At 42.1% G+C, this 15,153-nt stretch overlaps 1 protein-coding gene across 3 annotated transcripts in view; it reads left to right on the forward strand.

Annotated features, from left to right (window-relative positions):
* Positions 1-15,153, forward strand: part of KIF24 (kinesin family member 24) — a 91,875-nt gene that overhangs the window by 48,986 nt on the left and 27,736 nt on the right. For all 3 annotated transcript variants that reach the window (XM_054521020.2, XM_024251975.3, XM_024251976.3), the window contains exons 7-8: positions 7,581-7,702; positions 10,133-10,238. In XM_054521020.2, coding sequence (XP_054376995.2) covers positions 7,581-7,702; positions 10,133-10,238 — 228 coding nt within the window. The remainder of the gene's footprint in view (positions 1-7,580; positions 7,703-10,132; positions 10,239-15,153) is intronic.

Consider the following 15,153-nt stretch of genomic DNA (forward strand, 5'->3'; position numbering starts at 1 on the left):
GCCTTTAGACTGTAAATGCTGGCAGTCTGGTGTTGAGTCAACCCCTGCATCCTGGAAGTGTTTATGGCACTGTTCTATTCTAAAGTATGGTTCCTAAGAAAAGCAGGAAAAAAGTTCCTTGTTAGTCAACATATTATCGCCATTGATACCCTCAGTCTGCAGTACATATGGTATTGGACAAGGAGGAAGCCAGCTGAGATCAAGGTGGAAAGTTTATATAATTTATGGATACCTGACACAGTTATCCTCATAAATAAACATTTATTGACTTGAAACAACAGCACTTGCTAACTCAGGTGTCACATTTCACTCTCAGGTGTCACTGTTCATACTCGCTCAGGTATCACCCATGTGTTTGCTCAAGTGTCATCTTGGAGTGTTACCCTCTCAGATCACCCTCAGGATTACTCAGGCATGGCCTGCCTGCACAACTGGTAGCTTCATTATTCAAATAGGATTGTCCTTCCTCCAGGAAGTTTCTCCTTCCCACTGTATTTGATTTCTTGCCAACACAGGCACCAGAACTTCCTGCCTTTACAGAGGACTCACTGCCTCATCACATTTCCCAGATTCAGAATCAAGATTTTGTCAGACAATTAGTGGGCATGTTTTCAGTTTTAGAGATTCACAGTTTTTTAAAGTCATTCCTATACCCATTTTATATGGTCAGAGGTATTCATTCCTAGGAATTTTGATAAACTTGTTTCATGTTTTATCATTGCCTTGGCTGTAATGGGCAGCCAGTTACAGTGCCATGTATCCTTGAGCATATCCTTTATCTCTCTGAGCCTGAAACATGTAGATAATGATAGATGATTAGGTTGGATGATGGGGAGAAGGAAGTGAGATAACATACATAGAATTTATAGTATGATGCTGGCTCAACTTTCCACATGTATTATTCTTATTAAGTCCCTGAATGATGTTTCCCAGCACCACCACAGTTTTTCGTTTTTTTTTTGTTTGTTTGTTTGTTTTTGAGATAGAGTCTCACTCTGTCACCTAGGCAGGAGTGCAGTGGTGCAATCACGGGTCACTGCAACCTCAACCTCCTGGGCTCAAGCGATCCTCCCACTTCAGCCTTCTGAGTAGCTAGGACCACAGGTGTTCACCACTACACCTGGCTAATTTTTTTAAAAAATTTGTGTAGATGTTGCCCAGATTGGTCTTGAACTTCTGGGCTCAAGTGATCCTCTATCTCAGCTTCCCAAAGTGCTGGGATTACAGGCATGAGCCACCACACCAGGCCCAGTTATCATTACTTCCTGTTGTAGCAGATTCCCATTTTACTATTTACATAATATGTTCTCTCTAGAGAACCTAGATTTAGAAACTTGCCCAACAGAGTTTAGTTAGGGAAGGAGTCTGAGAAGGAGGAGGCAGTGAGAGGAAAAGGGAGCTTAGTAGTTTTAAAGGTGATTGCATTAATTTTGCTCACCTCCTAGACTTTGCATTTCCCCCAAATAGATTCTCTCTTTCTCTTATCTGCTTCCTTCCTTTTTTTTTTTTTTTTTTTGGTTTGCTCTAGGGAGCCCATGATATTTCATGTTGATTTCTAAAGCTTTATTTTTCCATGAAACTCTGTTTTACATTTATGAAAAAAGGAAATAGTTTAAGTTTTAGAAGTTTACACAAAGATGTAAGTTCTTTAGTATCTTTTCTTTTTGTTTTGTTTTTGAGATGGAATTTTGCTGTCTTGTCCAGGCTGGAGTGCAGTGGCATGATCTTGACTCACCGCAACCTCTGCCTCCCAGGTTCAAGGGATTCTCCTGCCTCAACCTCCTGAGTACCTGGTATTATAGGTGCCCACTACCCATGCCTGGCTAATTTTTGTATTTTTAGTAGAGATGGGGTTTCGCCAGGTTGGCCAGGCTGGTCTCGAACTCCTGACCTCAGGTGATCCATTCACCTCGGCCTCCCAAAGTGCTGGGATTACAGACGTGAGCCACTGTGCCCGGCCAATTTTTGTATTTTTAATAGAGATGGGGTTTCACCGTGTTGGCAAGGCTGGTGTCAAACTCCTGACCTCAGGTGATCCACCCTTCTCAGCCTCCCAGAGTGCTGGGAGTACAGGCGTGAGCGTCTGTGCCCGGCCATAATTCCCATTTTGTAGATAAGAAACTGAGACCCTTAAAAGTTAAGTGACTTGCGGTAGTCTACACAACCACATGGTAGAGCTGGCATGTGAACTCTGGCAACCTGACTCCAGATTTCACCATTTTAACTGCTATACTTCGGTTGTATATGTCATTTACAAAAGTGTGATGATATTCACAGACTGCCTCATTTTTACTCTTCATAGCTCAGGTGCATTATTATATAGTTTCTGGAAGGCATGACTATAGCAAGCTGTTATTGGAAAAAATTGGCCCAAGGACCAGAAACTCCTCATGCCTTCTCTAAAACATATTTAACCAGGAAAGGACATCTCAACATGTTAGGTCTCTGAGATGCACTTAGAGATACCCAGTACATTATGGTGTACAAGATGCAGTGAAAACCCAAGTTCAAAAGTCTGTAACACAATCTCAGAAGCCAATCTTTTTTGACACTCTTGAGGAAGAACCACAGGGCCACCCTTTGCATTTCCTGTTCAGATCCACATTTCCTTGCGAAGTATGGTCTTGAGGCCTCTCTGAGCTCTCACTAGGTCTCAGTGGACTAGCATCATTAGTAACATCATTACTCACATGTAGAAGAGGATATCTGGCTTCTATTCCTGGCCTGACCACATTCTACCTATGTGACCTTGTGTAAGTAGCTTCTCTGTGTTCCTTATTAGTCAGACATATTGCTTTTACAAATGGAAAGGTTTAAGACCTCCGTTGTCTTTTCATGGGATTTGTAAATGACAAAAAAAAAGAGCTGTAAGAAATCTAAAACTCTGAAAGGAAATATACCAGAGTTTTATAATCACTGGGATTATGAGAGATATATATTCTCTTCTTTATCCTTTTCCTATATTTTCCAAGTTTTCCACAGTAAGTTTGTCCTTTCTAATGAAGAAAAAAAAAAGTTTGAAAAAGGAACAATACCAATCTATGATGATCCATCAGCATTGCATCCCAGCCTGTGTAAACATGAAGTGAAAGGGACAGGGAGAAGCCAGGGCCAGAAAGTGCATTTAAACCAGATGGTTCAGTCACAGCGCTGGCCTTAAGTGTCTTACCCAGCATCTGAGCTTAGTTAGCAGTGCTTTTTTCTCAGCACTTGCCATATCCAGTATAAGAGATTACCACTGTAACTCTTACGATTTCATTAGCATAAAGGTGGTAGCCATATAGTTGATGAACTAGCTTTATAAATTAGCGGATTCTTCTCTTTACAAAAGGATTCATCATGTTGTCTGTTTAAATTTTTAGCAAACTTTTTACAAAATGGGTGTATTTAAGTATGATTCTGAATTTTGATTTTACATCTCACATACAGATAATCTTTAGAAACATACTATTGCTTAGATCATGGAAAAAATATTTTTAGTTAATTAAATTTCTAAAAAGCAACCACTACTACTTGTTAAGATCTTTTATGTCTTATTGTTGAAGTTTGGCTCTGTCAACTTTTGGATTCTTAATTTAGAAACTGTGACTATGTTCAATATGATATAAATTAAAATGGTGAGAGATTGAGAAAAAATGAAATAGGACTTTCTTATTCTTTTTTTTTTTTTTTTTTTTTTTTTTTTTTTTTTTTTTTTTGAGATGCAGTTTCACTCTTGTCCCGCAGGCTGGAGTGCAATGGCACAATCTCGGCTCACTGCAACCTCCGCCTCTGGGTTCAAGCAGTTCTACTGCCTCAGCCTCCCGAGTAGCTGGGATTACAGGCGTGCACTACAACACCCGGGTAATTTTTGTATTTTTAGTAGAGACGGGGTTTCACCCTGTTGGCCAGGCTGATCTCAAACTCCTGACCTCAAGTGATCTGCCTGCCTCAGCCTCCCAAAGTGCTAGGATTACAGGTGTGACCCACCACACTCGGCTCTTACTCTTTTTTGAGACGGAGTCTCGCTGTGTCGCCCAGGCTGGAGTGCAATGGTGCGATCTCAGCTCACTGCAACCTCCGCCTCCTGGGTTCAAGCAATTCTCCTGCCTCAGCCTCCCAAGTAGCTGGGACTATAGGCGTGCATCACCATGCCCAGCTAGTTTTTTGTATTTTTAGTGGAAATGGGGTTTCACCATGTTAGCCAGGACGGTCTCGATCTCCTGACCTCGTGATCCACCCGCCTCAGCCTCCCAAAGTGCTGGGATTACAGGTGTGAGCCACCGTGCCTGGCCCAGTTATTCTTTTTTTAATTGTAGAAATGAGGTCTTGCTATGTTGCCCAGGCTGGTCTCAAACTCTTGGGCCCAAGCGATCCCTACCTCAGCCTCCCAAAGTTCTGGGATTATAGGCATAAGCCACCAGGCCTGGCCTCAAATAATATTGTTGTTGTTGTTGTTGTTGTTGTTTTTGAGACAGAGTCTTGCTTTGTTGCCTAGGCTGGAGTGCAGCGGTGCGATATCAGTTCACTACAACTCCACCTCCCGGGTTCAAGCAATTCTCGTGCCTCAGCCTCCTGAGTAGCTGGGACTACAAGTGTGCGTCACCACACCTGGCTAATTTTTGTATTTTTAGTAGAGATGGGGTTTCACCGTGTTGGCCAGGCTGGTATCAAAGGCCTGCACTAAAGTGATCCACCTGCCTTAGCCTCCCAAAGTGCTGGGATTACAGGTGTAAGCCACCATGCCCAGCCAATAAAATATTGTTGACTATAATCACCCTGTTATATTGTCAAATAGTAGGTCTTATTCATTATTTCTTTGTGTACCTATTAACCACCCCCACATCCCCACTACCCTTCCCAGCCTCTGTGGTAACCATCCTTCTAGTATCTATGTCCATGGGTTCAATTGCTTTGATTTTTAGATCACACACACATAAGTGAGAACATGTGATGTTTGTCTTTCTGTGCCTGGCTTATTTCACTTAACATAATGATCTCCGGTTCCATCCATGTTGTTGCAAATGACAGGATCTCATTCTTTTTCATGGCTGAATGGGTACTCCATTGTGTACGAGCACCACATTTTCTTTATCCATTCATCTCTTGAACACTTAGGTTGCTTCCAAATCTTGGCTATTGTGAACAGGGCTGCAACAAACATGAGAGTGCAGATCTTGTTTATGTTTTATTTCCTGGGACATATCCTTAACTTACAACTCCAAAACAAACAAACAAACAAAAAACCTAAAACTTACAACCTTTTATTTTATTTAATTTATTTTTCCCCCTGAACTTGATAGTAGGTGATTATTTTTTAAGAGATGGGATTTTTGTCCCCTAGGCGGGAGTGCAGCTTACTGCCTCAGCCTGCTGTCCGGGACTACAGGTGTGCACCACTGCACCTAGCTAATTTTTTTAGAGTTGGGGGGGGTCTCACTATTTGCCCAGGCTGGTCTTGAACTCCTGGGCTCAAGTGATCCTCCTGCCTCAGCCTCCCAAAGCATTGGGATTACAGGCATGAGCCACCATGCCCAGCCTAAATCTTACTACCTTTTAAATACAATTTTTACTTTATCATATTTTAAATTTCCAAGTGCTTTGTCTATTCCCTCTTTTGGTTTGGTGTTTTCATGCTAGTGGCTTTGGCTTTCTATTCACGTTTAAGTATGAGGCACTAAAAAAATAACAGTCACAAAGTTTGTGTGTCGGAGGTGTGCTTGCTGATCATTAAGCTTCACTATAGGTTGAAAGTTAATTGGCTTTGCCGGGGAAGTCCCCAAAATGTAAACATGTGAAGGGCTTGGGAGTGAGGGTTTCTCCAGAGAATTCTGGCTGAGGACTGATGTTGGGGAACGCTGGTGTGTTGCTTTTACTTAATCCTTGTTTAAGTTCTTTGACTTCACTCTGCCCCACACGGTGCCTGGTGCTTAGTCCTCTGTGGTCTCTGGTTCCCATTTTCTGGAGACTATACCTTCTGCCTCCTGCACAGGGTGGGGATGAATGGGGACTGTTTCACTAAGGGCTTTACTGCTCTGATCACTGACAGTGTGTATCTTTGCCTTATCCCAACAGTACCTGGTGCTTCCAGAGTCTGAGCCCCTCTTAGGGGTCCTAATGGGCTGATAGACTGACTCCCACCTTTCCTACTTACTTACTTAGTTTATAACTTCATTGCTGGCAATTACCATCCCTTCATTATCTTTCCACATTCTAAAATTTCATTGAAATATATCACACCTGTAATCCCAGCATTTTGGGAGGCCGAGGTGGGAAGATTGCTTGAGCCCAGGACTTCAAAATCAGCCTGGGCAGCATAGCAAGACCCCATCTCTGTTTTTTTATTAGAAAAAAAAAGAAAAAATACATTGTCCACTGCTACCCCCTTTTCTTTTACTGGCTTTAAAAGTGAATACAGTTTTAAATCTTTATTTTTAAATTTTTATTTATTTATTTTTTTGAGACAGGGTCTTGCTCTGTAATCACGGCTCACTGCAGCCTCAACCTCCTGGGCTCAAATGATCCTCCTGCCTCAGCCTTCTGAGAAGCTGGGATTACAGGTGTGAGCCACCATGCCCGGCCCAAATAATGTTTTTAAAGTTCTTTGTGGCTGGGTGTGGTGGCTCATGCCCGTAATCCTACCACTTTGAGGGACTGAGGAGAGAGGACTGCTTGAGCTCAGGAGTTCAAGACCAGCCTGGGCAACATAGTAAGACCATGTCTCTACAAAAAATTTTAAAAATTAGCCAGGTGTGGCGGTGCACACCTATAATCCCAGCTACTCAGGAGGCTGAGCCGGGAGTACCTGTCAAACCCAGGAAGTCATGGCTGCAGTGAGCTATGATCATACCACTGCACTCCAGCCTGGGTAACAGAGTAAGCCCCTATTTCAAAAAAAATTTGTTTTGCCTTTTTTATTCTCAGTAACTAACACTCATACCCCTGTCCAAAATAAGGGCAGCATGTTCTTAAATGGCTGTGTTTTCAGTGGCTGCAGGCCAATCCTGATGCTTCACCTCCCCTGCCCCGTTCCATGATGGCCGGAAGGACTCCTGTTAGTCTTTACTCCCAGTCTAGGGTGAGTGAGGATTAGTCTCAAGGGAAATCATGGGCTCATGGTAATTACAGTAACTCATCACTTCCATATTTCTACATCGGGCCTGGCCTCCTTTATGACTGCCTCCTGGTAGAACAGGTGGATGTGATTAGTCATGCTATAATGCACATTTATGTCCTTTGCCTCAGTTACTAAGATAGATGGGTATTATGAGACCTTGATTTGGAGCCAAGTTATGCCCTAGGGATTTTAGTTAGGCTAAATCCATCAAAGATACTAAAAAGAGTATATGAGATCAAGAAGTAAATTAGCTCTTGAGCTATGGAATGTTCTTCCACAGGATTAGTATTTCACATTGTTTTCATTGTCATTGGGTACTAACTAGGTATAATTTAGTGTTTGAGCAGTTTTCCACCTGGACAGAAAAAACTGCAGTGCACTGACACAATTATATGTCTGCTGTCTACTGCTCTTAGCCAACTCTTAGTAGCCAGAGGCTTTTGTTTACTCCTTGGGGAAGTCATCCTGTGGATTTTATTTTCAGGTGATCTTAAAGGGCAGCAAGGAGCGCAGCACTGGGGCCACTGGAGTTAATGCAGACTCCTCCCGTTCCCATGCCATCATCCAAATTCAGATCAAAGATTCAGCCAAGAGGACATTTGGCAGGTGAGCTGGAAATATCAGGGAGTTACATTGTCTGCCTTTCCTTTAATGTGACTTTGAAGTATGTTTTCTCAACAACAGGATACCCTGCCACCATGGAGTTCTTCATTGCAGGGATACAGAGTAGAGTTGTTAGCCCTGAAATAAATCATTGTACTAAAGTGTCATCAGTTGATTAACCATGAAGTAATGACCTATTGTTGGTCAACCCTAAGTTATTAAAAGGGACATTGATTGCTTCTAACATGAAACACAGTTTCAGCAGAGAAACAGTAGGGAATGCATCTCAGAGAGCTTACACGCCAAAAAAGGTAGGGGGAGAAGATTAATCCATTCTTCTTGAAAGAAGCCATAAGACAATTGTATACATTCATTGCTTCTCTGGTGCTCTCTTAGCAAATAATCTGCCACACTGATGGATGAGCCTATTTCACCTCTGAGTAATGAGTGTTTTTCTTTTCTTTTTTTTTTTTTTTTTTTTTGCTGGATTGCTGTCCACAAAAGTTTCTATGTAATTACCTAAGTGGTTACTTAAGTGATTAGCATTGTGGTCATTTAGCCTTTTGGGAAGAATGTTTTATTAATTTTAGTCATACTTTCTCATAAATTATTAAAACCAATAGACATGTTTGAGTGGACAGTACCAGCATTAACTGACAGATCAGAATCTTGTGATACTCTTGGAAAGCTGACACTCATGTTTGTTTGTTTATAAGATAGGGCTTTGCTCTGTCACCCAGGCTGGAGTGCAGTGGCATGATCATAGTTTACTACAGCCTGGAACTCCTGGGCTCAAGCAGTCCTCCTGCCTCAGCCTCCTGATAGCTGGGACTACAGGTATGGACCACCACACCTAGCTATTTTTTTTTTTTAAGAGACAGGGTGGATGTGAGGGAGATCTGGCTGCGACATCTGTCACCCCATTGATCTCCAGGGTTGAGACAGGGTCTCTCTATTTTGCGCAGGCTGGTCTCGAACTCCTAGGCTCAAGAGTCTGGCAACAGAGCGAGATTCCGTCTCAAAAAAAAAAAAATGTAAAAATTAAGTGGTAGGCTGATGGTGGCTGACACCTGTAATCTCAGCACTTTGGGAGGGCAAGGTGAGAGGATCTCTTGAGCCTAGGAGTTCGATCAATGGGGTGACAGATGTCGCAGCCAGATGGCACTCACATCCACCCCATCTCTTAAAAAAAAAATAGCTAGGTGTGGTGGTCCACACCTGTAGTCCCAGCTACTCAGCCTACCAGCTAATTTTTACAATTTTACAATTTTTTTTCTTTTTTGAAACGGAGTCTCGCTCTATCGCCCAGGCTGGAGTGCAGTAGCTCAATCTCGGCTCACTGCAAGCTCCGCCTCCCGGGTTCACGCCATTTTCCTGCCTCAGCCTCCCGAGTAGCTGGGACTACAGGCGCCCACCACCACGCCTGGCTAATTTTTTGTATTTTTAGTAGAGACAGGGTTTCACCATTTTAGCCAGGATGGTCTCAATCTCCTGACCTCATGATCTGCCCACTTCGGCCTCCCAAAGTGCTGGGATTACAGGCATGAGCCACCGTGCCCGGCCAATTTTTTTTTTTTTCTTGAGATGGAGTCTCGCTCTGTCACCAGGCTGGAGTGCAGTGGCGTGATCTTGGCTCACTGCAACCTCCGCCTCCTGGGTTCAAGTGATTCTCCTGCCTCAGCTTCCCGAGTAGCTGGGACTACAGGCATGCACCACCATACCCAGCTAATTTTTGTATTTTTGGTAGAGACGGGGTTTCACCATGTTGGCCAGGGTGGTCTTGATCTCTTGACCTCGTGATCTGCCCGTCTCGGCTTCCCAAAGTGCTGGGATTACAGGCATGAGCCACCACGCCCAGCCAGTTTTTAGAATTTTTTAAGAGATGGGGTCTTGCTGTGTTGCTTAGGCTGTTCTAGAACTCCTGGCCTCAAGCAGTACTCCACCTCAGCCTCCCAAGTAGCTGGGTTTATAGGTGTGAGCCACCACACCCGGCTCAGTAATGTCTTTTCTTTCCAGAGGATGGGCCAATGTTAATTTCTTCCAGTGGTCACAGAATGCTGGCTGATATAAAAATAAAGCTTCTGGCCAGGCGCAGTGGCTCACGCCTGTAATCCCAGCACTTTGGGAGGCCAAGGCAGGCGGATCACGAGGTGAGGAGATCGAGACCATCCTGGCTAACACGGTGAAACCCCGTCTCTACTAAAAATACCAAAAATTAGCCGGGTGTGGTGACAGGCACCTGTAGTCCCAGCTACTCGGGAGGCTGAGGCAGGAGAATGGCATGAACCCGGGAGGCGGAGGTTGCAGTGAGCCGAAATCGCGCCACTGCACTCCAGCCTGGGCTACAGAGTGAGACTCCGTCTCAAAAAAAAATAAAAAAATAAAAAAAAATAAAGCTTCACAGAAGTCCCTCCTGCTGTGTCTTTTCTCTAGGATCTCTTTTATTGACTTGGCTGGCAGTGAAAGAGCAGCAGATGCAAGGGACTCAGATAGACAGACAAAGATGGAAGGTGCAGAAATAAATCAGAGTCTACTGGCTGTAAGTTGTTCAAAATCTTTAATCTAAAAATCCTTCTTGAAAGACTGGCCATTACATACAGGCAGAGTGGATGAATGTGGGGTGGAATCAGCAAAGCAACTGCCCTGTTCTTATGTAATAATAGAATGCCAGGGTTGGAGATAGAGGGCTGACCAGACAGACTCTCACAATTCTAGGCAACTATTTTCTTCTCTCCTTGCCTTCTTTTCCCCTGGTCAATCCATGCCAATTAGGAACAGAAGTATTTCTGCAGTTGCTGAATGGTTAACTCCGCTAAGCTTTCTCTCTTTCCCCAAGCTTTAAAATTATATTAATTTTTCAAACATAGAAAAGTAGAACAAATAGTATAATGATCTCCCATATACCTGTCAGATTCAACAGTTACCAACATATGAAAAATCTAAGCAACCCCTTCCCTCCCCCTGGTTGGATTATTTTAAAGAAAATCCAGCTGGGAGCGGTGGCTCATGCCTATAATCCCAGCACTTTGGGAGGCCAAGACAGGCGGATAATTTGAGGTCAGGAGTTCGAGACGAGACTGGCCAACATGGTGAAACTCTGTCTCTAAAAATAACAAAAGTTAGCTGGGCGTGGTGCCGAGTGCCTGTAATCCCAGCTACTCAGGAGGCTGAGGCAGGAGAACCGCTTGAACCCAGGAGGCGGAGGTTGCAGTGAGCCGAGACCGTGCCATTGCACCCCAGCCTGGGTGACAGAGTGGGACTCAGTCTCAAAAAAAAAAAAAAAAAAAAAAAGAAAGAAAATCCTAGTCATCATGTCATTCATTCCATAAATATTGTATATATCTCGGCTGGGCGTGGTGGCTCACGCCTGTAATCCCAACACTTTTGGAGGCCGAGGCAGGTGGATCACTTGAGGTAGATCAGCCTGGCCAACATGGTGAAACCTTGTCTACTAAAAATACCAAAAATAAGTTGGGCATAGTGGCAGGCTGTTACAACTCCAGCTACTCGGGAGGCTGTGGCAGGAAAATCTCTTGAACCCAGGAGGTGGAGGTTGCAGTGAGCCGAGATCATGCCACTGCACTCCAGCCTGGGCGACAGCAGAGCAAGACTCCATCTCAAAAAACATTTTTTTTAAATGTATCTCAAAGAGATACTCTTACTTTTTAATATGGCCATAATGCCATTATCATACCTAAAGAAGTAATTCTTTATTATCCAGTAAGTATTATAATTCCTCTAATTGTCCCATAAGTGTCTTTTTATAGTTAACTTGTTCAAATCAAGGTGCAAATAAAATCCTATGTGAGTTCTTATTCCCTCTTTCATTTTTTCTATATCAGTGTACTGGTTGAAGAAAACTGGGTCACTTGTCCTGTAAGATTTGCCACATTCTGTACTTGGCCACCTGCATCCTTGTGTTGATGTTTAACATGTTACTCATTATCCTTTATGTTTCCTGTCAGGTGGCTAAGCTCTATAGCCGTGTTGTTCACTATGGTAGCCACCAGCCACATGTGGCAATTGAGCACTTGAAATGTGGCTGGTCTGAATTAAGATATGCTCTAAGTGTAAAATACACACTGGATTTTGATTACCAAAAAAGCTTGTAGAATATCTCATTTATTTTTTTCATATTGACTACATGCTGAAATAATATTTTGGATATATTGAGTTAAATAAAATATATAATTAACATTAATTTTATCTGTTTCTTTTTCTTTTTTAAAAAAGATATGACTATTAGAAATTTAGAATTACATATGTGTTTTGCATTTTTGGCTCATGTATTTCTACTGGGACAGTCCTGAATTAGAGATGTGATCAGATTTAGGTTCTATATTTTTTGGCAAAAACAATTCATAGGTAGTTCTTAGATTTTCTATAGCAATACATTAGGAGATAGAGAATGTCTGGTTGTCTCTCTTTGTGATTTTAAGATTGAAAAGAGATTCAAGTGTTGTCAGCCTAATTCCTCCATTATAAAGTTTCCTTTCAGCCTTTATTTTTTATTTTATTTTATTTATTTTTACTTTTTTTTCCCCTTAGTCTCTGTTAAGGACATGCCATTCAGCCGTTTTTAACCTAAGAATTTTATCAGCCATTGAAGAATCTCATCTATGTCTATTATTTTATTAAGAGTTCCAGAATGGTGATATTCTAATTCTAATATTCCTTCTGTATGTATTAGCTGAAAAGAATAATTTTCCCTCAACTATCTGATTATCCTGACATACAGTTTGTAGTGGAAGCAAGATGATTCTTTAATTTATTCACCACTTTTCAGAATGAGTTGGTGTTCATGTTACCTAAACATAATATGAGTTTGTTTTATTGTTGTTGTTTACCTTTTTTCTATTATATTAAACTCATTGAAATCATTATATCTTTTTTTGCTGCTTAAATTCAACATATTTAGCCAATAGGAGCTGTTTCAAGAATGTTCCTGTGTCTTTTTGACACAACCCTACTCGTTCTTGATAGCTTCCTGGCTTTCTGATATGACAAGAGCCTATGTTCTAGGCTCATTTTATACCTTTCCCTCTCCAGACCTCAAATCAGCCATTTCTTCAATGAGTCTTGGTTTCTTTTTCTTTCTTTTTTTTTTTTTTTTTTTTTTCTGAGATGGAGTCTCTCACTGTTGCCCAGGCAGGAGTACAGTGGCACAATCTTGGCTCACTGCAACCTCCACCTGCTAGGTTCAAGCGATTCTCCTGCCTCAGCCTCCCAAGTAGCTGGGATTACAGGCACCTGCCACCACAACCAGCTAATTTTTTGTATTTTTAGTTAATTTTTTGTATTTTTAGTAGAGACAGGGTTTCACCATGTTGGCTACACTGGTCTTGAACTCCTGACCTCGTGATTCGCCCACTTCGGCCTCCCAAAGTGCTGGGATTACAGGCATGAGCCACCGTGCCCGGTCGAGCCTTGGTTTTTTTGAGAAGGAAATGGTGTTTAGAGACTTCAGTCTGTGTATTAGGGGTGCTTATCACTACTGCGTTAGCCCTTGCTTCTGGGCCTTTTCTGTGGACAGAGCTAATAAATAAGGTGTTATTTTTTGTTTTGAAAAGGAAAAATATATGTGGGATTTATAGTAATAAATTAGTTTAAGATTGCAGGCGAGGCCCAGTGGCTCACACATATAATCCCAGCACTTTGGGAGGTCAAGGTGGACAGATCACTCGAGCCCAGGAGTTTGAGACCAGCTTGAGCAACATAATGAGACCCTGTCTCTGCAAAAAACTTAAAAACTAGCTGGGCGTGGTGGCACACGCCTGTAGTCACAGCTACTTGGGAGGCTGAGGTGGGAGGATCGCTTGAGCCCAGGAGGTTGAGGCTGTAGTGAGCCATGATTGTACCACTGCACTCCAGCCTCGGCAACAAAGCAAGACCCTGTCTCAAAAAATAAACTATCTCGTCTGAAGAAAACCAATGAATAATAATATTTAAAAAATAAATAAAATTAAAATTACATGGTTTTTATTTAATTTATTTAAATGTATATTTGTCTCTTTTTTCTCTTATGCTAGAAATCTTAGTTCCTAACAACATTTATTTGCTCTACTTTAATATATATGTATTTCAAAATAATGCTAATATTATTTATAATATGATTAATTCAGTTCAAGATTTTTATCGCAGTTTTCTTTTTAATTGGGTTGTATCCCACTAAGGATGTACAGTCATAATATTATGCTGTCAGATCACCTGAAATAATTCTTCTCTGTGTGTTTAAGCCTGCCAGTTTCATAGTGTTAGGTTCATTTGTTTGGTTTTGGTTTTAAGAATTGCCTTATTTATTTTGATTTAACCTTATTTTGTAATTATGTTAAAACATTTAGGCCAGGAGCTGTGGCTCACACCTGTAATCTCAGCATTTTGGGAGGCCAAGGAAGGAGGATCACTTGAGCCCAGGAGTTCAAGACCAGCCTGGGCATCATAGGGAGACCCCTGTCTTTACAAAACATTTACAAATTAGCTGGGTGTGGTGGTGCGCACCTGTAACCCAAGCTACTTGGGAGGCTGAGGTGAGAGGATCACTTGAGTCCAGGTATTCAAGGCAGCAGTGAGCTGTGATTGTGCTACTGCACTCCAGCCTGAGAAACAAAGTGAGACCCCATCTCTTAAACAAACAAACAGCAAAAAGCAAAAAAAATTATGCGGTTTTAAAGTAAAAATTGTAAAATAAGCCACATTCAAAAAAGTATAGTTTCCATCCCTGTACTCTCAACCTTGTTACCTTCCTCCCCTTGTAAAATCATTTTTCTGTCTGTCTATATATATGTTTGCACTCACCCCTTTTCTTAGAAAAAATGCTAACATACTCTCAACACTGTTTTGCACTTCGCTTTTGTCACTTAACGGCATCCTCAAGATCACTCCATGACTGTACATAGAGCTCTTCCTCATTCCTTTTTCCAGCTGTATATGCTGCCTTGTGCCGCTCCACATTATTTACTTATTTTTTATCAGAAGTGAAGTCTCCAGCTAGGTACATTCTTTCCAGACCTCATGAGGGATAAGTTGGGAGGGTGAGAGAGGGAGCCAAACTTTTTTTATTTAAAAAAAGAAAAAAAGAAAGCTTGTAGGGATTGGTGGCCATGCTTGAATTTGAGTCTGTGAGGAGCAGGGTTTGATTACTTGTTCATTCTCAGTGGAGAATCTTCTCAGTGCTAAAGTTGGGGAATACTGGATAGATTTTTAATAAAAGAGGAAATTTCCTCACACCTGTTCATACCCTGCAGCTTCTTGGATAGAGGTAGGGCAGTTGCGGGCATCTGTGGCTGCTGCTAAGGACAGCCATAGCACACTCTGGAGGCAAACTACCTATTCTTGGTGGCAATTCCAAGGGATTGCTTCCATCTTCTTCCCTCTTTTTTTTTTTTCTTTTGAGACGGAGTCTCGCTCTGTCACCCAGGCTGGAGTACAGTGGCGTGATCTCAGCTCACTGCAAC

This window comes from Pongo abelii, chromosome 13 (assembly GCF_028885655.2).
Source record: "Pongo abelii isolate AG06213 chromosome 13, NHGRI_mPonAbe1-v2.0_pri, whole genome shotgun sequence".
NCBI classification, from domain to species: Eukaryota; Metazoa; Chordata; class Mammalia; order Primates; family Hominidae; genus Pongo; species Pongo abelii.